The 27,991-nt window shown below is 65.9% G+C and overlaps 1 protein-coding gene across 2 annotated transcripts; it reads left to right on the forward strand.

Annotated features, from left to right (window-relative positions):
- Positions 1-1,705: 1,705 nt before the first annotated feature.
- Positions 1,706-27,972, forward strand: NCKAP5L (NCK associated protein 5 like). 2 transcript variants are annotated; one of them, XM_075902005.1, is made up of 13 exons: positions 1,706-1,767; positions 16,117-16,187; positions 16,903-16,992; positions 18,076-18,144; positions 18,271-18,309; positions 18,923-19,042; positions 19,444-19,557; positions 20,051-22,536; positions 22,971-23,130; positions 23,225-23,303; positions 24,053-24,376; positions 24,888-25,030; positions 26,392-27,972. In XM_075902005.1, exons 3-13 carry the CDS (start codon positions 16,909-16,911, stop codon positions 26,629-26,631), a joined length of 3,858 nt encoding a protein of 1,285 aa, XP_075758120.1. In that variant the 5' UTR covers positions 1,706-1,767; positions 16,117-16,187; positions 16,903-16,908; the 3' UTR covers positions 26,632-27,972. The 2 variants fall into 2 exon arrangements, with proteins under 2 accessions (XP_075758120.1, XP_075758121.1); XM_075902006.1 differs by lacking the exons at positions 1,706-1,767; positions 24,888-25,030; positions 26,392-27,972 and adding an exon at positions 13,249-13,461 and having other exon boundaries at positions 20,051-23,130; positions 24,053-24,189.
- The last annotated feature ends 19 nt before the right edge of the window (positions 27,973-27,991 follow it).

The raw sequence follows: 27,991 nt of genomic DNA on the forward strand, positions 1-27,991 counted from the left end.
GAGGTGACTGAGCTGCCTGGGGAGGAAGCAGGGCAAGTGGTGGTCCTGGGTGTGTGGGATGAAGTGCCTGCCTGGCATGTCTCACTCCTGGTGGAGGCTCCAGCCACCCTGTTGCGTGAGCTTTGCAGCCAGGGGTTCAGTCTCCCAGCACCATGTGAACAAGGGGAGGCTGTTTCGGGACCTTCCACCTTGATTTCAGAGAGCTCTGTGTATGCAAAGGCCTGACGGTCCAGGGTCTCCCAGCATTGAAATGCAGCCACCTCTGGGACGGAATGTGGCAGCTGTTCAACAGCACGAGGCCACGAGGGAAGGGAAACAGCATGTGGGTGAAGGGGGAGCCAGAATGTCGCTGCCCAAATGAGACTTGGGCTGGTTCCTGGAGCTAGCTCCTCCAACAGCCCCATTGGGTTGCGACTGTAGGGCAGACTCATGGCACCTTCTCCATCCCAGAGTCATGGAGCCGGGGCTGGTCTTGGGCATGCTGGACCTGCCCCGCTCCCTCCAACAGCAACCACTGCTCAGCACTGCCCCACTCCTGGGCTGCCTCAGCTTGTGGAATGGGCACCTCTCTTCCCTAGAGGGCAGAATGCCAGCCCTGAACCACAGGGCCTGCTGCAGCCCAGGCCTCTCTGCCTGAGGCCTTCCCCCCCTCTGGCTTCCAGTAAAACAGGCTTTCTTGCGGGGACAGAGGGTTGCAGATTTTGGGCTGCGCTATGTGGTGCGGGCACCTCTGTGCCAGCTCACTGGCGGGGACAAGCCAGCTGTAGGAAATCTGCCAACACCCGGGCACGGGGGCTCCCAGAGCCCGGTGGTGGGGAAGGAGAGCTGGCAGAGCAGGGAGGATTACAGGAATGGCTGTGTGGGGTACCTGCCAGGATCCTGGCCTGCTCTTCCTGCTGTACCTGGCAAAGGGGAGACCTGAGACAGAGGCGTTGTCCAGGGGCGCCCCAGCCGGTTTCCTTTGCTGGGCTTTGTGCGCCTGGCTCCGCTCGTGGGGCTGAGAGGGGCACAGCTACCACAGAGCCACATTAAGCAGCCGGGTTTGGTTGGGGCATAGTGGAGGCAGGGGAGCCATTAAGAGCTGGTCTCCTTTCCAAGCACCACAGGCCCATGGCCAGCGGGCAGGGAACATGCAGAAATGTCTGATCCGTGGGGGCGGGGGAGAGGAGCCCCAGGCAGCAGCAGGCTGGTGCCCCTGGCTGGAATCACGCAGGGTGGCAGAGGGAGACGCAGTGGAGTGATGGAGCCGTGGGGGTGGGCACGGTCCTGCTGCGCTTTGGTCTCCAAGCTAGCACGGTTGGGGGCCTTGGTGAACAGCCACCTCTGGGGCCGAGTGTCCCCAAAGCCTCCTCTGCCCCACGGCTGGGCGCTGGCTGCAGGGCGTCCTGCGGGCCCCCCTCCCCAGGGGATCGGGGCGCTGAGCAAATCCCTGGCCCCAGAGCGCAGCCGCTGAATTGCCCCCCCCTCCCCGCGGCCCCCTGTCACCTCTTTGGGGTCTTGCCCGGGGAGGGGCAGCCGCCCCCTTCGAGCGTCCTGCCCCGGGATTCGAACCAGCCCAGCCCGGGCTCCCAAATGGGAAACATCTGGCGGGGAGCGCGGCTGGACCCGGCGCCGATTGGCTGCGGCGGGTCAGGCTGTGGGAGAAGGGGGGTTGCCAGCCCCCCCCCCCAGCTGTGACATCACTTCGCCTTCCACCCGGAGTGGCCTCCGCAGCGTCTCCGGAGCGCGGCCCAGGGCCCGGCCGGGCGCCCCCTGCGCTGCCGCTGGGTGAGTCCTGCAGCGAGCTCGGGGCGGCTGCGGCGTCAATCCGGAGTCGCTCCGGGCAGCCGCGCTGCGCGCTGAAGTCTCCAGCGAAGTTATCGGGATGCGGGAAAGGGGGGGGGGGCGGTTAAAACAACTTTATGCTGCGCCTGCGTGTTACGAGCTGGGGCGGAAGCTCTGCCCCCCCCCCCTCCCCGGCTCGGACCGAGCCTCGGGGATCGGGGCCGGCGCCACCGCCCCTTTGCGCAGCCCGCAGCCGAAGTGGCCCAGGGGGTTCGCGCAGGGGGGCCGTCGCGCGTCCCCGGGTCCTGCAGAGAGAAGGAATTCCCCGTGGGTCGGAGTCCCAAGCTGCGTGCAGGGTCCGGGTGTGGGGTGAGCATGCCAGCCCGGGCTGGGGCAGGGGGCTCTGTCTTACCTGGGCCTGGCCTCTGGAGCATGTGCTCTGTGCGGTGGCTGGCAGCCGCCTGGGTCAGTCCAGCCGCCCTGTGAGTGCCAGGGACCAAGGCCACCCGCACGGTGCAGGGATGGGCCCATAAAACACCCCTAGAGTGACCCGCTCCCCTGCCAGCCACCCCACCATGTTAGAGGGGAGGACGGGGTGGCCAGAGGGTGTGGCCTGGGAGCCGGAGTCAGGAGTCTTGGGATTATTCCTGCCTCTGTCACTGGGTGACCTTGGCAGATCCTGGCCTGGCTCTCTGCCTCAGTTTCCCCGTCTGTAAAACTGGGATGATACTGACCCGCCTGACGGGGCTGAGTCTGTCTAAGAAATAATTTGCGGGCCTAGGGGTAGGCAGAGCGTTATTGTTAAGCTGTTGTCCCACCCACCTTTGATTGACTTGTACTTGTGGCTCCTCGCACCGGCTCTGAATTCAGTCATCGCCAGTTGGTGCCACCTGTCCAGACCCGAGCTAATAGGTTACCCTCTCGGACCCTGCCTGCCTTTCGCCGGCTCCCTCAAACCTCTCCTGCCCTTGAAGACTTTGGCCAGTGTTTTTGCAACTGGGATATTCCCCTTTGGTGCTTTGGACCCTGAGATGCTCCGGCTCCTGCCTTCAGCAGGCATTGTGGATGACTCAATGTCCCCAGCCCCTGGATGATCCGCATGCACTGATCCCATCCCACCTGGGCATCGCCTCCCTCTCCTTGCCCAGCAGAGGTGACCCTACTGCCCAGAAACCTGCCAGGTCTTTGTAGCACTTTGTTACCACCAAGCGCATTTCAGCAAGTTCAGCTGCTCCGAACAGCCCCTGCCAGGGTCCAAGGAGCTGTGTGCCTGAGCCCCGGCAGCCCCCGTCTTCCACCTTTGCCTAATGGGTGCGCCACGCCCCAGGCGGCAGAGTTAAAGGAACCGGCCGGTTTCCTTGTACCATCCCTTGACTTGTCACTGAGACGCTGGCTGGGGATGTGGGCGCCATGGCAACCTCTGGTCCTGCCCTGTTTGGAAAGAGCTGCCCCCTGCGTTTAAAATCTCCCTGTCGTGGGGCCGGCCAGTGTTTTCACTGAGCTGCTGAATGAGTCTCGCACGGGGGGGGCCCGGCTGCGCACCAGTGTGGCCTTTCTGCGGGGTCCGGAAGCTGTGCCCTGGCCTGCTGCAAGCTCCTGGCAAGGGAGGGCGAAGCTGGCGCCAGGCGCTCACATGGCACGAGGCTGGACAAGCCCAAAGCACTGGGAGAAGGACTCCCCCCAGCTCTGGGAGGCCGGGGTCCGGGGAAGCCTTTCAGTGGCTCAGAGCCGTGCATGGATCATTCCCGGGCATGCTGGAAACGTCAGGGGCAAAGCTCATCTTGGCTACTCTGAATCCAGGCCTGGGGAGGGCTGATGGGAAGGGAGGGGTTGCGCTGCCCTAGCTGTGGTAATGGGGGGCAGGCTGCCAGCCTGGCTACCTCCTGGCGGGCGTATGGTCAGTGATGGGCCCCTGGGGAGAAGGCCAGAAGCCAGCTGAGGTGCTGTGTTGCGTGTTGGTTCTCGGAGCCACGTGGCTCGTGGCGGGTTGGGTTTGGGTCTCCGGCCACGACAGCGCGGCCCCGGTGCTGGACTGCACTGCTCAGCCCCAGGCCTTGTCCTGTCCCACACAGGGATCCGTCCAACAGCCTGACTGCTGCCACGCCGGGGCTGAGTCAACCCGCCAGAGCCCTGAGCAGCATCGGCCACCGTGTTGGGTGGCTCCGATTCCCCATGTCTCACTGAGGCCGGGCGCGGGTCTGCCTGGGCTGGGGGTGCCGGTGCGGCTCTGTAGCCGCGCGTGGGGATGGTTTCTGTGTACTTCTGTCTACTCCCCCCTCCGGCCCCCTTAGCTCTCGGAGCGCGGCTCTGGGGCAAATGTGGCCACGTCTGCTCCCAGCTCAGCTGGAGGGGGCTGGCTCCGTGCGCCGCTGCGGCTGCAGGTTAGCACCCCCGCCCCTCGTCCTGCCCCGATGAGGCCTCGCTGCCTGCTTTGTGGGGAGGGAAGAGGGTGTTTGTGGGGCTCGGCTGTTGCTCCCACCATGGGCCTCGCAGGTCTCTGTCCATTAGCAGGGCTCTGTCCCCCGGCTGTTTCCTGCCAGCTCCTCAGACAAGCCGCAGCAGCCCGGAGATGGGGGCTTATTGCACTGGGAGCCGAGTGGAGGGCGGCTGTGTGCTGTGGGGTCCTCCCCCAGGCGTGGGGAGCAGGGAGACAGGCCTCCCCTACCTCGCTGCCTGGCGCATGCTGGGATCCCCAGTCCCAGCACTGCCTGGAGGGTCTCTGGCTCCCCCGCTCTGCTCCCCAGGTGATGCCTGGTGACACGGAACGCTCCCCGGGCACTGAGACAGGTGGATGTGCAGGGAGCAGCCCAGGGCCGGAGCAGCAACGCGCCTGCGCCAGGCCAGCCGCCATGAGGGTGGGGGAGGTTGAGTCTCGTGCTTCCTGGTCTCAGCGGGTTACTTGGAGAGGTCGGTGGGGGGCCCTAGCCTGGGCGCTGGGCAGCTCTGCAACGTGTGGCATCTGGCTGCTGCCAGGACCTGGCCGCTAGCCCCACTGATCCTCCGGGGCAAAGCCGAATGTGCCAGCCCAGGGCCCAGTAGGCTGTAGTCTGTCTGTAGGGCAGCCTGGGGCCCTCAGGATGGGGTCTGCCAGAACGGGCCCCAGGCCAGCGCTGCCGGGGCCCCTGCACTCCAAGCCTGGTGCCAGGACCCCCATGCTCTGAGCCAACAACAGAGCCAGGCAGCTGGCAGGTCCCCTGGGAGGCCTGGTCAAACGTGGGTCCAGCTCCTGGAGCCCCTGGAGCTGGTCTCATCTGTGAGCTGTGTCCGCTTGTTGGAATAGACCGGGGGGGGGGGGGGGGGCCCTAGCATGTCAAAGTGAAAGCAGATGGGGGGAGGGGCTGGCAGCCAGCACAGGTTGGATGCTGGAGGCGGTGTCCTGATGCCCCTCTAGGACGCTTGCCGGGAGTGTCCCATGCTGGGGTCCCCGTTCCAGAGGGGCCGTGCTGCGTGGGTCTGAGTTCAGAGAAGGGCCCCGGGAAGGAAGGCGGAATTCGAAACCTGCCTGCCGGTGCCGGCGAGCACTGCCAGGATCCGCCTGGGGAACAAACCCTTAATCAGCGGCTCGTCGGTCCAGCCGCGGGCCGCCCAGCACGCGCCAGGCACACCAGGGAGGGTCGGTGGCTCCTCCGTCACCGCAGGGATTGTGCTGGGGCAGCCGGGTGAATGGCGGCTCCTTTCTGGCCTTGGGAGGCAGGGAGCCTGGGGGAGCGTAGCTTCCTAGCCAGGGGAAGTGCGGGCTTGGGAGGCAGCCGCATGGCTCCCTGGGGCCGGGCCTGTGGCACAGATGGGGAAGCTGAGGCTCAGCAGCACGATAGGAGCTCGGGGCCGAGTGCCGAGTCAGCGACAGAACCAGAAATGGAACCCAGGAGTCCTGGCTCCCAGACCTGCTCTAACCACTAGACTCCGATCCCAGCAATGACTGCATTGGGGGTGCCGCAGTGCAGTTGCATAGCCCTAGAGAAGCCCCGATCTGCCTAAATCTGCCCCAGTGATGCCCAGGTCTCTGCCCCATGGGCGCTCCCTGCCTCCACATGCTAAGCTGGGGGCAGCCTGGGCTCTGATCCCTCCTCACTAATCCCTCTGGGGGCTGGGAAGGTTCCCGAAGACACCCCGGCCCTGCTGTCACTCACCCAGCTGAGCGGCCCCACTCCAGGCAGGCAGCTGGGGCTGGAAGCTGCTCCCCCTCACGGCCCCCCTTCTGCTCCAGCTGTGCGAACGGCGCCTTCTCCCTGAGCTCCGGGGATTTACCCCAAGTGACCTGGAGCGGAGCAGGGTCCCCACGCGGGGGCTCAGTCAGACTCTCCGCGGGGCACCCAGGGCCATGCCGGCTGCAGCAGCAGGTCCCAGCATGCACCGCCCCATCCTGAGCTGAGTGGGTTCCAGGCTGTGTGGGTCACGCCGAGCATTGCATGCTGGGAAGGGTGGTCTCTGCACGAGCAATCTCCCTTGTAAACGGCAGGGCAGCTGCATCCTTCGGCCCCCGGACCCTGCCCTGCTGTATACCTGGTGGGGGCTGCCCAGCGGAGAAGTGGCTTTGTGCCCCAATCATCCACACAGGGAGACTGAGGCACAGAGAGGGGGCGTGACGCGGCCGAGGTCGCACGCAGAATGGGCGGGCGGGTCAGGAACAGAACCCAGGAGTCCTGGTTGCTGGAGCCCATCCTGGCCCCAGCACTGTGCTGCTATGGAAACGGGGTGGCTAAAAGCACCATGGCAGGGAGGGGTGGGTACCGGTCCGCTGGCAAACCGCCCCTTTGCCTGGGCACCTCTGGGCCGCTGTGGGCAGTGGGATACGTCCCAGTTCTGGCAGAACAAAATCCCTCTGGAGGAGACCCCTGGAGCCCGCACCTCAGAGCTGCTTTGTGGGGACCTGAACCAGCTGCAGGTCCAGCCCCGGCCAAGCCTGGGGCTCCCCCTTCACCCACTCCGGGTGGCTTCCTCTGGAGCGCCCGGCAGGCCCGTTGGCTGCATCGTGGTGCAATGACTCGGACATTGGCAGCTGGGCTGCTCCTCCAGCCCCGGCCCTCTGCCTTTCCAGGTTTGCTGCCCACGGGGGTGCAGCGTACCCTGGCGAGGGGCACGGCACTGGGAGAGCCCCCTCCCTGTGCTGGGATGGAGCCCCAGGCGGGAGGTTGATGGAGCAGCCAGCTCCCAGCTGCAGCGCCCCCAGCTTGGGCGTGTGTCCGAGCTGCAGCGAGCCAGCTATAAATAACCCTCCGTCTTCCCAGCGAGGGCTCCTGGGCTATTTTCGCAGCTCTTGTTGTGTCTGGTCCCGGCTCGGCGCTGAGCTTAGGGAGTGTGGCAGGGTTTGCTGTGGGTTTCTCTCACATCCTGGCGCGGCCTCCCGCAGTTTGAGCTCCGCGTCCATCTCCTCTCCCAGACGCCGGGGGGCATGGAATTGAGAAACCTCCCCCAGAGCTGTCCTGCCCTCTGCATATCCGGGACGGGATGGGATGCATCCGACCTAGGGCACTTCCTCTGGGTGGCCCCAGCATTCTGCCACTTCCTCACTCCATGGAGGCGGTCAGTCGAGGTCCTGGCTGCTCCGTGCCGGTCCCCCAGCCCTCGTGGGGTGGTAAGAGAAGTCCTTGTGTCTTTCTCAGATTCCCTCTTCCCCAGTTCAGTTTGCTTCACAATCAGCTGCATGGGTTTTCTTCACCCCACCGCCCTGATCTCTCGCAGCTCCCTGGGAAACAGCTGCTGCGCCCTAGCCCAGAGGTGGCTGCATTTCACTGGTGGGGGATACAATCCCTCCATGTCATTTCTGTACTGAGCCCTGATCTCCAGGGGGTGCTGAGCCTCTGCAGCTCCCCGTACCTCCACGCAGGTGTCCGGCGTGAGGAGGAGAGCTCGCGTCCTGGGTCACGGGTCTGCCTGGGAGCGAATGGCATGGTGGCGGAAATATCTGTGCGTGTGCATGAGACTCTATCCCGGGAAGGTGCGAGATCCGTAGCATCGCTACAGGAGTTGTGCATGAACAGAATTCCCATGTGTAAAACCTCTGCAACTGTGCAAACATCCTGTGTCGTGGGACGGGACGGAACTGACCCGGGCTCCCCCACTGCGGGTGGACGTATGTTGGGCCTTGGGTGACTGTTGCTATAGGGGGAGGCAGGATGGTCTAAGCCTCAGGGACCGGACAGGACATCTGTGTTCTGCTGACTTAAATCGGGACAAGTCGCTGCTCCTGGCTGAGCCCCGGGCCCAGTCTAGATGGAAATGAAGCGGCTCCCACGTTTACTGACAGACCTCGGAACAGGGCCAGTTGTCCTGACACCGGGTCCCCCAGTGCCAAGGCAGATCGGCGTCCTACTCTGCTGCATGGGGCGTCAGATGCATGAGGCGGGTATTTGGGCTGAGCCGGTGCACTAGGAATAGGGGCTATTGGGCTGCAGGGCCTCCCCTTGTCTCTGCTTTGTGATGCATGGAGCTGCCCACAACTGAGGTCTGTTGCCGACAGAGCAGCCTGTGATTGGTCCCTGGGGATTTGCCAGGTTTCCCTGCCTGGGGCGGGTGTCCCTCCCGTCCTGTGGGCCACCTGACGGGCACAGGAGGAAGCTGCGGGTCACAGGCCAAGCAATGTTGGCACCTGGCAGGAATCAGGCCAGATTGTGGCTCTTTCTCCTCCCCCTGCAGGAGCCTGGCCTGCTGTGGGGGAAGGGGGGAGAAATAGCCTCATTTGAAAGTGGTGACGCAGACCTCGCAATAAGATATCTTGGCATTGGAAAAGGTTAGAAAAGGGCAACAAAAAAGTGTAGGGGTTTGGAACGGCTGCCATGTGAAGAGAGATTAAAAAGACGGGGACTTTTCATCTTCGAAAAGAGGAGACTAAGGGGGGATATCGTAGGGGTCTACAAAATCGTGACAGGATGGGGAAAGCAAATAAGGAAAAGTTATTTACTTGTTCCCGTCACGTAAGAACCAGAGGTCACCAAATGAAATTAGTAGCTGGCAGGTTTAAAACAAACAAAAGGAAGTTATTCATCACGCAGCGCACAGCCAACCTGTGGAACTCCTTGCCAGAGGATGTTGTGAAGATGAGGACTTTAATGGAGTTCAAAAATGAACTAGATAAATTCAAGGAGGTTAGGTCCATCAATACTTATTAGCCAGGATGGTCCTGCCCCCAATGCTGGGGGCTGCTCCAGCCCAGCCCACCGCCAGCCTCCACTCCCTGCACTGCAGCTCCCCTTCCGGTACCTACCTGACAGGTCACGTGCTTTTCCAGTGATGGACCAATACGGGAGGGCCCCGGGTTCCCTGCCTCCTGCCCGGCCATTCACAGCAGTGCAAATAGCGAGTGACACTTGCAAAACGCAGCACGAGGGCAAACTGGACCCAGGTCTGTTTGCTTGGGCCTTCTGGTGACTGCTCTGCTTGAGGGATGCTGTCATCTTCAGACCCCGCTGCTAAGAGCAGCCCGTGTCATTTCCCTGCTTTTCCAGCGCCTCCCAACCGAGAGCCTCAGCAGGGCAGGGGAAATCCAGGACGGCCCAGACGGGTGGGTGTCATGCTGCAGAAGAGACGAGGAGACAGGCCGGTGAGCCAAAGCTGGCGTCTGTCGCTCCTCGTGCCGTGCAGGCCGGGACCGGGTGGGCGTGAGAGAAGATGCTGATGCACTGTCCCGAAAGCTGGGGTCTGAGTCAGATCCTGTCCTCGCCGCCGTCTCCAGGGAGGCTGCTGCCCGACCTGTAGCTTGGATGCTTCTCTCCTTGCCCTTTAGTGGCATGACTGAGCCTTTCCCGTCCTCTTGTCTCGGGAGGTCGCCTCCTGCTTTCGTTCTTGCTGACACGCCCCTTTGTGCTCTGCTCAGGCTCCTCGGGAAAGGACATAAATCCACCACCTTGGCCTCCTGTCTCTGGCCCGGCGGCTGCCATCGGCTGCCGGCTGGCCGGGGAGCGAGTCGCACGGGGATGGCCGACACGGGACATCTCCAGCCGCAGGATTGTAAAGTCGGGTGCAGAGACTGGGGAGCACACGGGGCCCCCTGGCTCCGGCCAAGTGCTGCGAGCTGCACGGGGACGTGGCCTGACACGTCGGGACCCACGTCCAGCTGGTGGCCAAGGGGGGCACCACTATTTGAAACCCAAGGGGGGTGGGCAGGCATCACCCCACCCACTTCTAAAGGCCCCTCCCCCAGACTTGTGGGAGGGACAACTGGACCCAGGGTTCAATTGATTCTGGGGGACAAATAATGAAAATCCGGGTCAAAGGTTTAAAACGAGGGTACTGGAGGGGGACACCGAGCAGAGAACCTCACCCGGTGCCCACTGCCCCCCGAAGCTGTCTAGGGAGCCAGTGATGCCGCCCAGAGGAGCAGAAGTGGGCCCCACGGTCGCAGAGCACCCCCCCCTCCAGCATCCTCCTCCTGCTGCTACAGGAGGCAGCTGCCGCCAGGGCCAGGAGGAGGCGGACGTGGCCTCGCGACATTGTGGGGCCACGGATGGGGTGGGCGTAAATGAACAGGGGAGGGAGACGTGCAGCCAGCACCTCGGCAAGGTTTGGGTGGAGCTGGAAAAGGGGCTACAACCTGGTGATCCTAGGTAGGCGTGTGCCAGGTTTTCCCTCACGCTGCAGAAGGGGCCGGCATACCGCCCCAGGTACACACCCGTGCTCATGGCTCCGTGGGGGAGCCACCAATTTGCATCCCCGTGGGATTAAGCTGGAGTACATACCGGCCCACTGCAGTTCTAAAGGCTCCTCCCCCACACTTGTGGGAGGGACAGCCCCTTGACGGGTCTTAGATAGTCCCACCATTTCATACATGGAGATACACCTATTTCATAAAACTGGAAGGGACCTTGAGCACTCAAGTCCAGTCCCCTGCCCTCACGGCAGGATCAAGTGCCATCCCTGCCAGATTTGCCCCATCCTGCCAGATTTGCCCCGATGCTAAAAGTGGCTCCCTCAGACATTGAGCTCACAACCCAGAGTTTAGCAGGGCAATGCTCCAACCACTGAGCTACTCCTGCCCCTGTTTGGTGTTGGGGTGGGACACAAAGGTGAAGAAATGCAACATATAGCCCACGTGCCTGTGCAGATGGGCTGTTTGAAAACACGCGAAAACACGTGAAAACACGCAACATATAGCCCACGCGCCTGTGCAGATGGGCTCAGTTTGAAAACACGCGAAAACACGTGAAAACACGCAACATATAGCCCACGCACCTGTGCAGATGGGCTCAGTTTGAAAACACGCGAAAACACGTGAAAACACGCAACATATAGCCCACACGCCTGTGCAGATGGGCTCAGTTTGCAAATCCTGCAGCCGGCTGGGGGTCCAAGGATGAGGAGGCGGGGGTGGGGGGCATGGAACGGGGCCAGGACAGAGGGCCAGAGGGCTTGTGGGGAGGGAGCGGGGTGTACTCTCTCGCAGGGCTCGCTGCAGGAAATCCAGGGCGGGCTGTGACAAAGCCGCCTTCACCTCCTGTAGCACGTGCAGCGGGATCCAGGGGGTGGAGAGCCCCATGCGCTGAGCGAGCGCCCGGGGGTCCCCCCAGTCCCCCCTGTCGTAGTCAGGAGGTCTCCAACATTGGTGATTTCTGCTAGGATCAGCCTCTGGCGCCCCAAGGGAGACTTTGCCACCTCCACGCACAAGGCTGGATCCCGAGGGGGGCACCAGACCGTGTCCTGTGATGGGCAGCAAACCCGTCACGACGCAGAACCGCCCCGAGGCGCCGACTGCTCCTCTCTCTCCCCGGGACTTGTCCGGCGCTCGGCGACAGGGCAGGCCGGAGCTGCAGGTCCCTGGCAGACGCTTGGCTGGCACTTGGCAGCACCCCGGGCGCGATGCCAGGGAGATAGATCCTGCTGCTGTCTCGTTTCTGGAGCAGTGCACGTTTGACCGGCCAAGCTCGGCGTATCCAGCCCCAGGCTGGCGCCCGGTGGCAGCTCTGCTCTGGGCCGTCAGGACACGCCTGGGGTGCTCTTCCCGCAGTGTCCGGGCAGCAGCTCCTTGCCGAAAAGGCCTGGGCATGTGGGTTTGCCCCGTAGGCGCCAGGGCTAGCAGCGGGGCCCTGGGGCCGCATGCTGGGCACAGCCAGGGCACTTTGGCCGGTGAGGGAGGGCAGGTGGTGGCTGGGGGGAATGGTGTTGGTCTGCGGCAGAGAGCTGCTTAATTCTGTCCTTCAGCCGGGTCACTGCTCCCAGCTCTGCCTCCTCCCCAGCCCCGTGGCCCTAAGGGCGGAACAGCTGCTCTGTCTCCTCCTTCCATTGTCCCATCAGCTTCAGCTCCTGCTGGGCCTGGGGGCTGCGCTGGCCTGGCTCAGCCCCCTCGGGCAGGGGTCTAGGGCTCAGAGTGGGGGCTTAGCCCCGGCAGGACATGAGGCTCCTCCGAGGGTCCTGATCTGGGCACCTACAGTCACTCGGCCTGGGGAAACATCGGCCTCCTTTGGGCCTGGCTTGGAAGCACCCCTAGAGCGATGCCGGGAAGGGGGCGGCAGGGGCGGGGGGTCCTCCAACTCCCAGTCAGAGCATTTGGTCCTGGGGACAGTTTGTGAGGGGTCCCCACAACGGATGATCCAGGAGGGAAGTCCCTGTGCCATGATCCTAAGGAGCTGGGGGGGGGGGGCGGTACATTGGAGGTCCCCCCCCCCCCGTGCTGGAGGCAGGACCTGGTTTGGGGGACTCAGATTCCTGAGGGCTCAAGGGGGCTCTTCAGGGGGAGCTTGTTTGGGAAGCTCTTCCCACCCATGGCCCTAGTTTGGGGGGTCCCCTCCTCCCATGTCGGGGGGGGTCTCCCATCCCCATACTTGCAAGGATCTCAGTTTGGAGGGTCCCCTCCTCCCATGTCGGGGGTCTTCCATCCCCATGATTGCAAGGATCTCAGTTTGGGGGGTCCCCTCCTCCCATGTCGGGGGTCTCCCATCCCCATGCTTGCAAGGGTCTCAGTTTGGGGGGTCCCCTCCTCCCATGTTGGGGGTCTCCCATCCCCATGCTTGCAAGGATCTCAGTTTCGGGGGTCCCCTCCTCCCATGTTGGGGGTCTCCCATCCCCATGATTGCAAGGGTCTCAGTTTCGGGGGTCCCCTCCTCCCATGCTGGGGTCCGAGTGTGGGCTCCCCATGACTAGGGATCCTGATCAGAGACCCTTCTCCTCCCATCCCCATTCTTCTGGGGGGCCCCAATTTGAGGGGTCCCCTCCTCCCATGACCCAGTGTGGAATCCCCTGTACTCCCCCCCCCGCTGTGCTCGGGGTGGGCTCCCCCATGCCCGAGGATCCTGATCGGGGTCCCCCTCCCCCTATGCCAGGGGGTCCCCCATACTCATGAGGTCCCAGTTTGGGGATCCTCCTCCTCCCATGACCCGGTGTGGGATCCCCTACCCCCCCCCCCCGCCGTGCTCGGGGGTCGCGGCGTGGGCCCCCCATGCCCGGGGATCCCGATCGGGGGTCCCTCTCCCCCCAGGCTCGGGGGTCCCGGGCCGGGTCCCCGGCCCAGGCTCCTCCCCGGTAGCGGCGGGGAGGCGGAGCCGCAGGCCCGAGGGAGCCGCCGAGGCTGGAGCGGCAGCAGCGCCGCCTCTTCCCCCAACAATAGCGGAGCCGCGGCCGGAGCCGGGCCGGGCTGGGAACCGCCGCAGCGGAAGCCGCCGGGGCCGCAGCCGGAGGAGGATGCTGGGGACCCGGCTCCGCCGCGCTGGGGGGCCCCGCCCGGAGCAGCGGCCGCCCGGGGCCGCCCCACAGCCCGGCCCGGCCTGGGTGCGTGGGGGGGTGGCGGGCCGGGGCGCGTGGGTCGGGGTGGGGGGAGATGGGGTGACTGGGGGGGGGGCGGATTTCGGGGTGTGTGTCTTGGGATGAAGTTGGAGGGGTTCGGGGGGCCACCGGGGTTTGTGAGGTCAGATTTTCGGGGGGATGTTGGATTGAAGTTTGGAGGTGATGGGGTGTGTGGTGGACTGGGGTTTGGGGGTGTTGGGCTGAGGTTTGGGCGGTGCTGGGTGTGTGTTGGGCTGAGATTTGGGGGGTTGTGTATTGCACTGAGGTTTGGGGGTGCTGGGAGGGTGGGTTGAGGTTGGGGGGGTTGTGTATTGCACTGAGGTTTGGGGGTGCTGGGAGGGTGGGTTGAGGTTGGGGGGGTTGTGTATTGCACTGAGGTTTGGGGTGCTGGGTGTGTGTTGGGCTGAGATTTGGGGGGGTTGTGTATTGCACAGAGGTTTGGGGGTGCTGGGTTTGTACTGGGCTGAGGTTTGGGGGGGTTTGTGTATTGCACTGAGGTTTGGGGGTGCTGGGTGTGTGTTGGGCTGAGGTTTGGGGGGTTCTGTGTATTGCACTGAGGTTTGGGGGTGCTGGGCGTGTGTTGGGCTGAGGTTTGGGGAGTTCTGTGTATTGCACTGAGGTTTGGGGGTGCTGGGAGGGTGGGTTGAGGTTGGGGGGTTCTGTGTATTGCACTGAGGCTTGGGGGTGCTGGGTGTGTGTTGGGCTGAGGTTTGGGGGGTTCTGTGTATTGCACTGAGGTTTGGGGGTGCTGGGAGGGTGGGTTGAGGTTGGGGGGTTCTGTGTATTGCACTGAGGTTTGGGGGTGCTGGGTGTGTGTTGGGCTGAGGTTTGGGGGGTTCTGTGTATTGCACTGAGGTTTGGGGGTGCTGGGTGTGTGTTGGGCTGAGGTTTGGGGGGTTCTGTGTATTGCACTGAGGTTTGGGGGTGCTGGGAGGGTGGGCTGAGGTTTGGGGAGTTCTGTGTATTGCACTGAGGTTTGGGGGTGCTGGGTGTGTGTTGGGCTGAGGTTTGGGGAGTTCTGTGTATTGCACTGAGGTTTGGGGGTGCTGGGTGTGTGTTGGGCTGAGGTTTGGGGGGTTCTGTGTATTGCACTGAGGTTTGGGGGTGCTGGGCGTGTGTTGGGCTGAGGTTTGGGGGGTTCTGTGTATTGCACTGAGGTTTGGGGGTGCTGGGCATGTGTTGGGCTGAGTTTTGGTGGTTGTTGTGGGGGTCACAGATGTGCGGGCCAAGTTTTGGGGGTGTTGGAGTGAGGTTTTGGGTGTCCGGGTTTTGGTGCCCTCTGCTGTAAACTTGTGTTTATGTGTTGGACCCTGCTGAGGCCGGGTGCTGGGGTTGGGGGCTGCTGGCTTTGGGAGCTTTGTTAGTGTCCCAGAGAGGGGGTGCCATGCTGGCGGTGGGCTGGGGTAACTCAGAGGCTGGATCTCACCCTCTCCAAGCAGCAGTTCTGCCCCTCATGGGGTACCTTGCCCCATTCCCTGGCTGTCCCCCCAGGGTTCTGGAGTCATAGCAGGATCCAGTCTCTGTTCCGGGCCCCCTTTGCTTTCACTCCAAGATGCTGGTGTGAGGCTGGAGCCATCGGTGCCACCTGGCAGCTTCCTGCCTGCTCTGGGATTGGTGGGGGACACAGCCCTCGGCCCCGGGAGGCTCTGACTTGGCTGGGCCGAGAGCCTGCAGGGCAAACCAGCACCGATGCCGAGCAGTGTCCCTGTAAGCTGAGTGCTCTGGACCACCCCAGTGACTAGCAGAACGCCCCCGTGGTTAAATGGGTGGTGCGCATCCACACCTGCCTCGGTGCACATAACAAAATTTATTCCATACGGGGTGAAAAAAAAATAGCAGGAACGCTGCTGCTGAGATGCGTCTGTGCAGTGTCCACTGGCGCCAGTGCTAGGAAGCGGGGCCGGGTGCAATTCAGCTCCAGGGCCTTTTGGAGAGGTGGGGCGGGGAGCACTCGGGCTGTCCCTCTGAGAGCTAGCCCTGCTCTGGGCCTTTCCTTTGAGACCCTCCAGCCCCCGAGTCTCACAGCCTCCTGGGAACAGGCTGTTGTGGGAGGCAGGCGGCAGTTCTTAGACCCACTGCACGTTGGGGAGACTGAGGCACAGGAGAGGGTGGTGCTTGGGGAGGCACTGCCCCTGGCTGGGTGCAGAGAGGATGGGTGGGACGGCAAGGGGAAGGTACCTTCTGCTGGCTGCTCTTGGAGGAGCATTTGGGCCCCAGCTCAGGGCAGCGTCTGGGGCTGGTGACAGTCGGCAGAAGGGTGAGGTCCGGCTGGGGCAGTGTCTGGGGCGTCACCCCCCGGCACCTCGACTCCATTTAGCTCAGGTGCTTTGGGCCCGGAGCACCCAGGCTAGGCAGCCTCTCGGGCAGCGCTGCGGGGCTGCAGCCGGCTCGGGCGTGGAGCCGGCCTTGGCTGATGCCTGGCTCCAGCCCCGTCAAGGTCCAACCAGATCCACAAGGACGTTCGTTTGTCAGAGTCTCTCCCCTTGCAGCCTGCCTGGGCTGGTGCTCTCAGCTGCCTCGGGGTTCGGACTCTGGGTGCCGGGGGGAGGGGTTCCCAGAGCACCCCCCCACTCCAGGCTCTTTGGACTGGGGACTTCTGCAGGGGGGGCCAGTCTCATAACTGGGTTTACCCCCCTGCAGGCGAACGGGCAGAGGTGACGAGGGAAGGCTGGAAGGTGCTGCCTGGTCTGGGGTCAGGCCCCCAGAGCGAGGTAAGGAAAGGGAGAGATCACCCCCATTCTTCGTATGACTGTGTGTGTGTGCACGCATCCTTTGCACGCCTGCGTGTGCACCCTTTGCACGTAAATACCTGCTTGTGTGCACACGTGTGTGTACTCACCTTCACGTGCACATGTATGTAGGCGCTTTCTGATCACGTGTGTCTTCACCTTCCTTTGCACGTGCAGGTGTGTGTATGCCCCCTCTTTTGCACACCCTTGTGTGTGTACATCCTCCTTTGTACATACATGTGTGTGTGCACCCTCCTTTGCAAGCCCATGTGTGTCCTCACCCCCTTTTGTGCATGCAGGGTTGTTCAGGCCCCTTCCTTTGCACGTGTATGTAAAACACTCTGCTAGCATGTACGTGTACTCCCTCTTTTGCATGCACACGTTTACATGCTCTTGCACACGTGTGTGCATTCCTTCCTTTGCACATGCATGTGTGTCCATGCCCACCCTGGCATTCATTTGCCCTCCTCTGGAGTGATCCCCCCCAGGCTCTGGCCCTCCTGCAGCCCAAGCTCCCTTCTGCCCTGGGGGCACATGCTTTGTTCCAGGGGGAGGGCTGCTGGGGGCTGGGCTGGGCTGGCCGTGGGGAGAGCCTGGCGCAGGAGCTGCACAAAGGGGGCCCATCCTTGGTGCGGGGGGGAGGAGCCGGCAGGGGGCGCACCGCTGGGGCTCACTGGCCCCCGGCTTTGTGTTGCAGGGCTCCATGTCAGGAGACATGAAGCCAGAAGAGGGCGGCAGCGAGCCAGGAACCAGCCAGGAGCTGCTGCAGAGACTGCGGGAGCTGGAGGTGCGGCGCCCCGGGGCTGTCTGGGGCCGGCTGGCGCGATCCTGGGCGTGGGGGGGTCGCTGCCCCAGGAGCTGCCTGGCACGTGGGACTCGCATGGGGAGGGGGCCCCGGGCACCGTGCTGGTGAGCTCGGAGCCGTGCGGCTCCCTCCTGCGGCTCTGAGTCTTCTTCCCCGGGCTGCTCGGGGGTTTGTTCCAAGGGCAGCGCCCGCCAGCGGGACTCGCACCCGGCATCCCAGAGCCCCGCAGCCGGGGGGCTGGGGTAGAGGGGCCAGGGCCTTGCCCATAGTCCTACCTCGTAGCCCCTCCTGCTCTACCCACCAGACCCCACTGCCCCCCAGAGCCAGGGAGAGACCCCCGGGTGCTGGCTCCCAGCCCCACCCCCTCTACCCACCAGATCCCACTGCCCCCCAGAGCCAGGGGGAGACCCCCGGGTGCTGGCTCCCAGCCCCACCCCCTCTACCTACCAGACCCCACTGCCGCCCAGAGCCAGGGGGAGACCCCCGGGTGCTGGCTCCCAGCCCCACCCCCTCTACCCACCAGACCTCACTGCGCCCCAGAGCCAGGGGGAGACCCCCGGGTGCTGGCTCCCAGCCCCACCCCCTCTACCCACCAGACCTCACTGCGCCCCAGAGCCAGGGGGAGACCCCCGGGTGCTGGCTCCCAGCCCCACCCCCTCTACCCACCAGACCTCACTGTGCCCCAGAGCCAGGGGGAGACCCCCAGGTGCTGGCTCCCAGCCCCACCCCCTCTACCCACCAGACCCCACTGCCCCCCAGAGCCAGGGGGAGACCCCCAGGTGCTGGCTCCCAGCCCCACCCCCTCTACCCACCAGACCCCACTGCCCCCCAGAGCCAGGGGGAGACCCCCGGGTGCTGGCTCCCAGCCCCACCCCCTCTACCCACCAGACCCCACTGCCCCCCAGAGCCAGGGGGAGACCCCCGGGTGCTGGCTCCCAGCCCCACCCCCTCTACCCACCAGACCTCACTGCCCCCCAGAGCCAGGGGGAGACCCCCGGCGGCCTGGCTGTCGGGGCAGAGTGACTGGGCCTCTGACCTGTTCTGCTCCTTCCTTTTCGGTCCCAGGCAGAGAACTCGGCCCTGGCTCAGGCCAATGAGAACCAGAGGGAGACCTACGAGCGCTGCCTGGACGAGGTAACAGGCCCTGCCCTGCCGCCCAGACCAGAGCCTCGCCAGGCCGAGCCTGGGGGGCAGGGTGCTGGTGGCTGGCTCTGCCCCCCCGTCCTCTCCCACCCCTCATGTGTCCTCCTTGTTCTCCAGGTTGCCAACCACGTGGTGCAGGCTCTGCTCAACCAGAAGGTGAGTGGGTACCGGAGCCTCTCTGCCCACCTGCGCCTCCTCCTGCAGGGACCTGCCCAGGGTGGGGGCTGGGGGCTGGGCAGAGGGCCCTGGGGTGCTGTAGAGCAACGCCGCGCTAAGGATAGAACCCGGGCGTCCTGCCCCTCCCCCCCCATAACCACTGCACAGCACTCCCCTGCCCCTGGTGGGAACAGAGCCCCGGAGCCTGCACTTGGGGTGCAGGGAAGCAGCCTACTTGGTACTGGCGGCCTCTGTGCCCAGCTGCCAGGGCTGTAGCGGGTGGCGACAGGCCGGGCCGGGCCTGCGGGTGGGGACTGGGGATATAGGAGCTGCCCTGGATCGGTGAGCCAGCCCCGCATGCCGCATCGCATGACGGATCCTCAGCATGCCCTTGGCTTGGGAGCCAGCCCTGTCCCCAAGGGGCTGTGACCTGGGGCCAGCATGGTGGGGGCCACATGGGTGGAGGGAGGTGGCTCTGGGGACACTAGCAGACCCCCACCCAGCTGTGTGGACGGGGAGGGGAGCCCAGTGCCTGGCGGTGAGAGCAGGGCCAAGCACCCCCCACCCGCTGGGGGCCCTGGCGCAGACCCTCTGCTCTGCCCCGGGGCCGCAGGACCTGCGCCAGGAGTGCATCAAGCTGAAGAAGAGGGTCTTTGACCTGGAGCGGCAGAACCAGAGCCTGAGCGACCTCTTCCAGCAGAAGCTGCAGCTGGCGACCGGCTCGCTGCCCCAGGTACGGCCCCGGCCAAGGCCTGGCTACCGGCTACTGCCCCGCCCAGCTCCCCGGTACGGCCTGAGCCTCCCATCCCCCCAGCCACCGGGTACGGCCCCATCCCGGCCAAGGCCTGGCTACCGGCTACTGCCCCGCCCAGCTCCCCGGTACGGCCTGAGCGCCGCATCCAGCCCTGGCCACTGGGTACCTTCCAGGTCACTAGGGGCAGCTTCAGCCCCCCCAGGCTCCCTCCCACCCCCGACTACCCGGTAAAGGCCTGAGTTTCCCTGTCCCTCCCCAGCCACCTGGTACCAGCTCAGCTGCCCGCCCCCCCCAGCTCTCTGCTACTGCCTCAGCCCCCCAGGCTCCCTGCCCTCCCCCTGCAGCGTCTCTGGGCCTCACCGCCTTGCTTTCATTCCCAGCTGGCGCTGCACCCGGTGCCCTCGCTCTGCAGCCCCCCAGCCAGTCTCCAGCTGGGCTCGGTGGAGAAGCTGGCCCCCCCGCTGCCCCTGGGATGCTGCGCCCTGCCGAGGGAGGTATGTCCCTCCCCCCACCCCCACCCCCACCCCCAGCTCCCTGCCCAGCCAGGCTCCCAGCTGGAGGGGACGGGCACGCAGAGCATAGACCAAGGTGGGGGCGCCAGGCCCGAGCAGACCGACACAGATCAGTGGGGAGCTGTGGGGATGGCCCTGATGGAGTGGGGTGGCAGGGCAGTGGGCTCCGGCCTGAGCAGGGGGAATGGGACCCTCGCAGGTGTGGGGCTGCCCCAGAGTCCCCTCCCCCTACAGCCCAGCCTGCCGCAGGGCGAGCTGGCCCCCGGCCCTGGCATGGCGCCGAGATCAAAAGGGACCCTCCACCCCCAGCAGCCGGGCTCCCACTCGGCTCCCCATGTCTGGGACGGAGCGGGGGGGCAGCCACGTGGCCAGCAGCGAACGCCACGGAGCAGTGAGCTGCAGCCGGGCTGGGGGTCCGGGTTCTCGGGGCCTTGGCGCAGGGGCGTCTCATGGCTCCTCCTGCCCCTCTCCCCAGGCGGGCAGCCCTGGCTCCCAACCCATGGAGGCGCTGTCGCCCTTCTTCAAGAAGAAAGCCCAGATCCTGGAAGTGCTGCGGAAGCTGGAGGAGACGGACCCCCTGCTGTGCCCCCCGCCCTGGAGAGAGCCCGGCTACTCCCCCACCAAGGCCGGCTCCCGCCATTGCCAGCCGGTCCCAGGGAGCCAGCCAGAGTCGCCCCTGAATGGGGAGGGCCCCCCGGCCGATTTCCTGGCCGCCACACGCCAGCGCTGGCCGCCCTGCCTGCTGCTAGCGCAGACGGGCCTGGAGGAGGCGCTGAAGTGGAAGGGCGAGGAGGAGGAGGGCCAGGGGGGCGGCCTGGAAGCCGAGGGGGGGCGGCCCCAGCTGCTGCCCCCGCTGTGCTGCCAGCAGAAGGGCGAGGGCAGCTCCTCCTCCTCCTCCGACGAGCTGGGGGAGCCGGGCCCCCTGGAGAAGGGGCCCCCGGGCGAGGCCCTGCGGAGCGCCCTGGACCTGGGCTTGCTGCTGGAGGACACGGAGTGCTACCTGCAGCACTTCCGGAAGGAGGGCTGCCCGCTCAACGGGGAGCCGGCGGCCGCCTACCGGCTGGAGGGCCCCCTGGAGGCGCTGGGCCCCCCCGCGGGGGTGCTGAGCCGCGACATGCTCACTGGCCTCTCTGCCATGGGCAGGTACCAGCCCATCAAGCCGGCATCAGGCCTGGCCCAGGCTAGCGCGGACAAGCCAGCTTTTGGCACTGCCCCGGGGGAGCAGGACCTGGGGCCCTTCCCCGACGCGGCCCTGGAGCGCCAGGCCTACCTCAGCGTCTGCCTCGCCGGAGACGAGCCCCCCGAGAAGAGCGCCAAGGGCAAGCCCAAGCTGCAGCCGGGCCCCACGTCCCCGGGCGGGGGGGCACTTCCCCTGCCCTCCCCCTCCAAGATGCTCCGGCTCCTGAGGATCCCCACGCCCGGGGAGAAGCCTCAGGGCCCCAACCCCTTGCGCCTGAGCCCCCAGCTCACCCGCAGCTCCAAGATCCCCTGCCGCAGCAACAACTACGAGGTGTGCCCCTCGCCCGGGCTCAGCCGCAGGGCATCCCCTGAAGGGCCCGTGGGGCCTGCCTGCCCCCTGACCCCTGGGGCAGGCGGCCAGGCCTCCCCCAAGGCCGGCAGGCCCCTGGCTCCTGGGACGGCCGAGGGGGCCGTGCGCTCCCCGGAGCCCTTCGGCCACCGCTCCCTGAAGGCGCACGACTACGAGAACGTCTCGGAGCTGTCGGTGGGTGGCCTGGCCTCCCCGCCGGAGCTGCCCAAATGCTCCCGCTCCACCCCCGGGCGAGGTGCCCCCCCCTGCCCGCCTGAGCTGTGCCCCTACGCCCCGGCCAAGGAGCGGGGGACGGAGTCCCCGCCGCCTGCCCGCAGGACTGCCGGGGACTCCGCTGGGCCCAGGAGGCTGGGGAGCGGCACCGGGAAGAAGCAGCCGGAGCCGGGACACCTGCCGTTTAAGGAGCGGCTCTCGGCGCTGGGGAAGCTGAAGAGGGCGGAGGCCGGGGAGCGGAAGGAGGCGCCGGGGCTGGAGAAGAACAGCTGCCCCGCGAAGCCCCGAGCCCCGGGCCGGCCCTGCGAGGAGGCGCTGGAGGCTCGGGCGCACCCCCGGCCCGGTGCAGGCGGCAGCCTCAAGCACCAGGAGCAGTGCCGCAGCGGGGATGCCGCCGGGCGCTGCTACTCCTCTGGCTCGGTGGGCTCCCGGCTGGAGGCTGAGGCCTGCTCCGCCAAGCACTACGCCGCCAAAGCCCGCCAGCCGGGGACCCCCCTGGGCACCAGGAACCCCCCCAAAGCCCCTCCGGTGCCCCCAGCCAAGAGCAACAAGAGCCCCCACGGGAGCCCCACCAAGCTGCCCTCCAAGTCGCCCACCAAGGCAGCGGCCAAACCCGGGGCTGCCCGCCCGCCTGCCGAAGAGCCCAAGGCCGGCAGCCCCAAGCGGCCGCCCACACCGCCCCCCGGCGCCGGCCGCAAGGCGCCCGACAGCGCCAAGGCCCCGGCCCTGCACTCGGCCATCGAGGAGAAGGTGATGAAGGGCATTGAGGAGAACATGCTGCGCCTGCAGGGCCAGGACAAGGGGCCGGCGGGCGAGGGGAAGCCGAAGAACTCGAGCGGCATCGCCAGCTGGTTCGGGCTGCGCAAGAGCAAACTGCCCGCCCTGAGCCGGCGGCCCGAGGCGCTCAAGGCCAAGGAAGAGCGGAAGGAGCGGGGCCCGGGCCCCCCGCTGCCCCGCAGGGAGGGGAAGGCGGCCGCCTGCAAGCTGGAGGCGGAGAGCCTCAACATCTCCAGGCTGATGGAGAAGGCGGAGGACCTGCGCAAGGCGCTGGAGGAGGAGAAGGCCTATCTCAACGGGCTGGCGCTGGAGAAGGGCCGGCCCCACGCCTGCGGCGTCCTCGTGGAGCAGACGCAGAGCGAGCTGCAGGTCATGTACCAGGAGGTGACGGCCGAAAACTTCATGCAGCAGCTTCTGAACAGGTACCGGGCGGGGGAGAGAAGCCGGCAGAGCTCGGGGCGGAAGCAGAAATGGGTCAGCAGTGTGGGGAGCCAGGGCCCCTGGGCGCTCGCCCTGGCGCTGGGAGGGGACTGGGGCCTAGTCAGAGTGAGGAAAGGGGGGCCAGGACTCCTGGCTCCAGTCCCCAGCCTTGGCACAGACTCCCGGAGCCTTCTCTGGGCCTCAGTTTCACCCTCTGCGAATGGGAATTTTGCCTCCCAAGCTCTGGCATGCTCGGAGGGGAGGAGGGGGGGGCTTGCATTCCGGGGCAGCCATCCTGAGCTCAGACCAGGGCAGGCTGGGCCCAGCCCAGAGGCAGGGGAGGGGGTCCCCTTGCTGCCTGACCTGGGGGCAGGGCTGTGGGGGTCCAACTGTGTGTGCTGGAGGCCCTGTGGTGGCTCATGCCCCCTCCCTGCAGGGTGGATGGGAAGGAAGCCTACGAGAACAGGCTGGAGCAGAAGAGGGAGCTCCGGGATTTCCAGAGGGTCTCTCAGGACGCCAAAGACCCCAGGCTCTTCCGGCCGCCCCGGAACGGCATCGTCGGCCACCTGCGGAGCTGCGAGGAGACCCCTGAACAGGTGGGGGCACCCCTGGCTGGGCTGCATGCCCCACGAGGGTGGGGGGGGCAGCCCCGGGCCCCGTGTTTATCCGCCTCTCTCCTTTCCTTTGAAGAGCCCAGATGCGAAGCTCCGGGAGGAGATCCCCTCGGATGAGAGCCTGGCCGAGTCCGTGAGCTCCCAGCACTTCACAGGTGACACCCCCCGGCCCCGCCCCCCGCGGTTCCACTCTCTATCTAAGCCCGTGTGGCACAGACCCTGGGTCAGGCCAGGCTAGTTATCGGCAGAGTGCCTGAGTGCATGGTTTGGGAGGCAGAGCGTGGTGATTGGCATTTTGGAGGGTGGCTGGGGCTAGGGGTGATGGAGGTCTGGAGGCAGGAGAGGCAGGGAGGGGGAGGTCTGAGGGTAGGAGGGTCTGTGGCAGTCTGGAGGCAGAACGGGCGTGGCAGCAGAGGGTGGGCGGGGCTATGGTAATGTCAGTCTGCAGGCAGGAGGGGCGTGGCAGTAGAGGGTGGGTGGGGCTATGGCAATGTCAGTTTGCAGGCAGGAGGGGCGTGGCAGTAGAGGGTGGGCGGGGCTATGGCAATGTCAGTCTGGAGGTAGGAGGAGGGGCGTGGCAGTGAAGAGTGGGCGGGGCTGTGGCAGTGTCAGTCTGGAGGCAGGAGGGGAGTGGCAGTGGAAGGTGGGCGGGGCTATGGCAGTGTCAGTCTGGAGGTAGGAGGGGCGTGGCAGTGAAGAGTGGGCGGGGCTATGGCAGTGTCAGTCTGGAGGCAGGAGGGGAGTGGCAGTGGAAGGTGGGCGGGGCTATGGCAGTGTCAGTCTGGAGGTAGGAGGGGCATGGCAGTGAAGGGACTCAGCCTGGGATGCCCCGTGGGGAGGGGCTCCAGAAGTCTGTCTGGCCTAGCCCCGCCCACTAACGCTGCCCTGGCCTTGTCGCTCGCAGCCTGCGGCTCCCTGACCCGGACCCTGGACAGCGGCATCGGCACCTTTCCGCCCCCAGACTACTGCAGTGGGGCTCCCAGTAAAAACCTCCCCAAGCCGAGACCCAGCCTGGACCCGCTGCCCAGCGTCGCCCTGGGGCAGCCCCCTGGTGCCACCCGAGTCCCCCGCAAGGCCCGGACGCTGGAGAGGGAGGTGCCCAGCGCAGAGGACGTCTTGGCGCCTGGGAAGCACCAAAGCATGCCCGCCTTCCACGGAGTGCCGGCCGGTGCCGAGCCGCCCCCGAGCCTCCGCGGCCGCACGGGCTGCCCTGACGGGTTGTACCCGGGTGAGTCGCGGGTGTGGGGGGGCTTACGCTGGGCCCAGCGAGCTGGGGGCTTGTGCACACACCTGAGCGTGGGGCGTTACGGTTTTACACCAATGCGTAGATCCCTGCTGGTCCCACCCCGATGGGATTCTCCGGCCCAGCTCCCGGCTGCTCCCCTGGCAACCTGCTCCTGCTGAACCCTGGGGCTCGGGCCTCTGGCATGGGGAGGGATCGGGAACCGCCTGTGGGAAATGGATCCTTCCCTGGAGGATGCCAGGAGACCCCCCCTCCCCGAGAAGGTGGGGAGCATCTGCCAGCCTGGCCATGGCACAGAGCTGTGTCCCAGCTGGCCTCCCTGCTCGTGTGCCTCTCAGACCACCTGGGCCGTGCTGGCCCCTTTCTCCCTCTACCAGAGGGTGTAGCCCCCCTCCCCCCCACCCTGTGCTGACCTGCCCACCAGGACGGGGGGGAATCGAGCAGGCCAGGCCCGGAGCTCTCCGCTAACGCCCCACCCCCTCTCTCCCGGCGCCAGAGCCCTGCGTGGAGACCGGCCGAGCGCGGCGAGCGGGGCAGAGCAAGAACTGGACCTTCCCCAACTCCAAAGCTTGCGGCGGCGCCGCTGACCCCTTCCTGTGCACGGCCCGGGACCTCGCGGGGCTGCACGGGCTGGGCGGGGTAAGGAGCTCACTGGAGGTGGGGGGGGAACTGCCAGTGTTGCCAAGGGCCGGTATGGGTGGGCCCCGTGGCCCTGCCCGCTGGAATCCCAGCCCCCGCCAGGGATGCGCCGGTAGCGTCAGGGCAGGGGAGCTGGCTGCTCTCAGGGCCCTTTGCTGGGGCAGGGAGGTGGGAGGTGCAGGGGGGAGGCAGGAGGGGCTGTTTGGCAGATGTGGGCACAGCTGGATTCAGTTAGTAGCGTGAAGGGAGAGCCCAGCCCCCGCGCTGGCACAGAGCAGCCCTGGGCCCTCGTTTGACTGGGCAACGAGCGGGAAGCACCCGCACCAGCCAGGTCCCTCAGCCAGCCCTGTGCCCGCCTGCATTGGCTCTCTGCAGAGCCCCCCTCCGCCCCCCTGCACGGCCGCCCCCATTCCCAGCTCCCTCGGGGCTGTGGACCTGGCGCGGGAGCGGCCCTGCTGCGGGCTGTGTGGGAGGGCGGGGGGCAGGCTGGCGGGGTGCCCCGTGTGACCTGGCTAATGCAAGGGGTGCCCAGCTGAGCGCCTGTTGCGCTCTGGCCTTTTTCTGTTACGCTGTCACTGGAGGCCGGGGGCCCCACTCACATGCAGTTGCCTCTGGGGAGGAGGCAGCGGCACCTCACAGGAACGGGGCTGGGGCCTGGCTAAGAATTCTTGGGCATGGGGCCCTGGCACCATGGCTCAGCCTGCATGTGCAGCGAGCTGCAAGGCCGTCTGGCGCCCAGCCTGGATTAACCCCCATGCGCATGGGGCCCCTCTTGAGGAAAACCCCCCAAATGGAAGGGCCCTGCAGCACCACGACGACCAGCACCCCCCCCAATCACCCCATCACGCCTGCAGCGTGTGAGCGCCGAGCCTACGGAACAGGGCGGCTGGGGCCAAGAGCAGCTGTCAGAGAGGGGCCAGGAACATTGGTGCTGTGGCCAGTGGGGCAGAGATGTCGGGGGTTGCAGGAAGCCAGGGCTGCTGGGATGTGAGCTTTAGGATTTGGGGGTGTTTGGGGGTCTGGGTATTGTGGGGCAGACTGAGAGGGGATATTTGGGGGGTCTGTGTCAGCAGTGGGATGGGAGGGGGATCTAGGGTCGGTGGGGGGGTACTTGGCTGTCCAGTTTATGGAAGTCAAGGTTCCCTCCTTCTGTAGTGCCCAGCCCCCGAAAACTCCAATCCCAGCCTCTCTCTGAGGGATGCCGGGGCCCCCCCAGCCTCCTGGGTTCTGCTCCCCATCCCTGAGCGATGTCTGCCCGGGGCTCACAGATCTCCCCCCCCCCCTCCCCCCCCAGCTCACACATCTTGGACCCATGTCCCAAGGATTCCCACTCCCACTCACGCTCCTGTCTGTTCCCGCAGGGCTCTGTGTGCAGCACCGCGGAGCGGAAGAGAGCCTCCTCGGATGTGCCCCACCTGCTGCCCCCCTCCTCCCTGGCGTTCGTCGGCAGCAGGACGCCCAGTGCCTCGGACGTGGGCGAGGAAGGCAGCACAGACCTGAAGTCCAGGGACACAGGGCAGGGCCAGCCGGGCCTGGAGAACTCGGAGTCGCTCAGTGACTCGCTGTATGACAGCCTGTCCTCCTGCGGGAGCCAGGGCTGACGGGGCCCGATCTCAGGGTGCCCCCGGGGCCCCCTTTGCAGCCCGGAGATCTGGTGCTGGGGGCTTCCCCCGACCCCTCAGGAGCCAGGCGCTCGCGCTGGGACCAGTCAGCCCGTTGCTGGCGCTGGGGGCCACAGAATCCTGCTGGGTCCTTCTCCCCCCGACAGAGGAGCCGCGGCCGGGGGTCAGCACCGGACTCCTTCCTGAGTGGGACTGAGCAGCCACCTCGCCCTGGACACGGCCCCCCCCCATGTTAGGTGCCGGGAGGGGCGAGGCGACAACCAAATCTGCCGGGCCTGGCGCTTTCCTGGGGCCAGTTCGATTCCTGCTGCTTGCTCCAGGCTCACCCCCCCCCCCCCCAACCTCCGTCCCCCGGAGGCTGGTGTGGGCACCTGGTGCTGCAGGGCCTGTGCGCGGTCGGATCAGCCCAGGCCCGTCCCCAGGAGCCAGGCTCCTGCACAGGTCAGGAGGGGATTCCCTGTGGCATCGGGTGGGTACGTGGGCATTGCCAGCCCAGACTGTACCAGGGCCCCCTCTCAGGCCGTCTCCACCAGGGCCGCTGAGGAAGGTGCATGACGCCTGCTGTGGGCGGTTCTGCCGTGAGGTGCCGGGCGGGTAGGGAGGGGGGCTAGGGCCTGACCCGTCTGTACAGCAGGGGGTGCTTTGCCCTGCTCAGGTAACTGGCTGGTTTGTGGTTCTTGGCTGCATTGAATCCCTTGGTCCTGCCTACTCGGCTCTCCACCTCAACTTCTGGTGGCAGGGAGTTCCACAGGCTGGGGATGCGGGAGGGGGAGGTTTGCCTTCCTCTCGTGCACCAGCTCTGGGTGAGTGCCGCTGAGTGGAGGGAGTCAATGCTGTAGGAGCCCTGAGCCCCCTGCTGCCCTGCCCCCCAGTGCACAGGGGCAGAGGGGCTGGAGTTCAGGGGTTTCTAGGCTGCGGACCAGTTCCCCTCTCTCCTGTGCCCCTTCAGGGCCAGGGTGGGGCTTAGGGGGCACCGTGCAGCGCCTCCCTCTGCGCTCTGAGCCCTGCCCCGCCTGCTCCTCTCTCCCCACTGGTGCTGTGGGGTCAGCTCCCAGGAGCTGACCCCAGCTGGGTCCTGGAGCTGCCATGGGGCCAGGCTGGCTGCTCCCACCCTTGCTGCCTGCCCTGGCTGGCTCCCGCTGATGGTGCTATTGCCTTGTACAGATCCTCTCCCGCCCGCCCTTTCTCGCCTTCCACTTGGGTTTTCTATTCAAGGATGCTGCCCTCCCACTTGGTTTTATTTATATAAGTTATTGTGAACCCAGCTGTTTATTGTCTGCCTTGGTCTCCCTTCCAATTGCCAATAAAAGGTTAAGAGCTGGGCTGGCTTAATGAGCAG

The sequence above is a fragment of the Pelodiscus sinensis genome, chromosome 19 (genome assembly GCF_049634645.1).
Source record: "Pelodiscus sinensis isolate JC-2024 chromosome 19, ASM4963464v1, whole genome shotgun sequence".
In the NCBI taxonomy this organism is placed as follows: Eukaryota; Metazoa; Chordata; order Testudines; family Trionychidae; genus Pelodiscus; species Pelodiscus sinensis.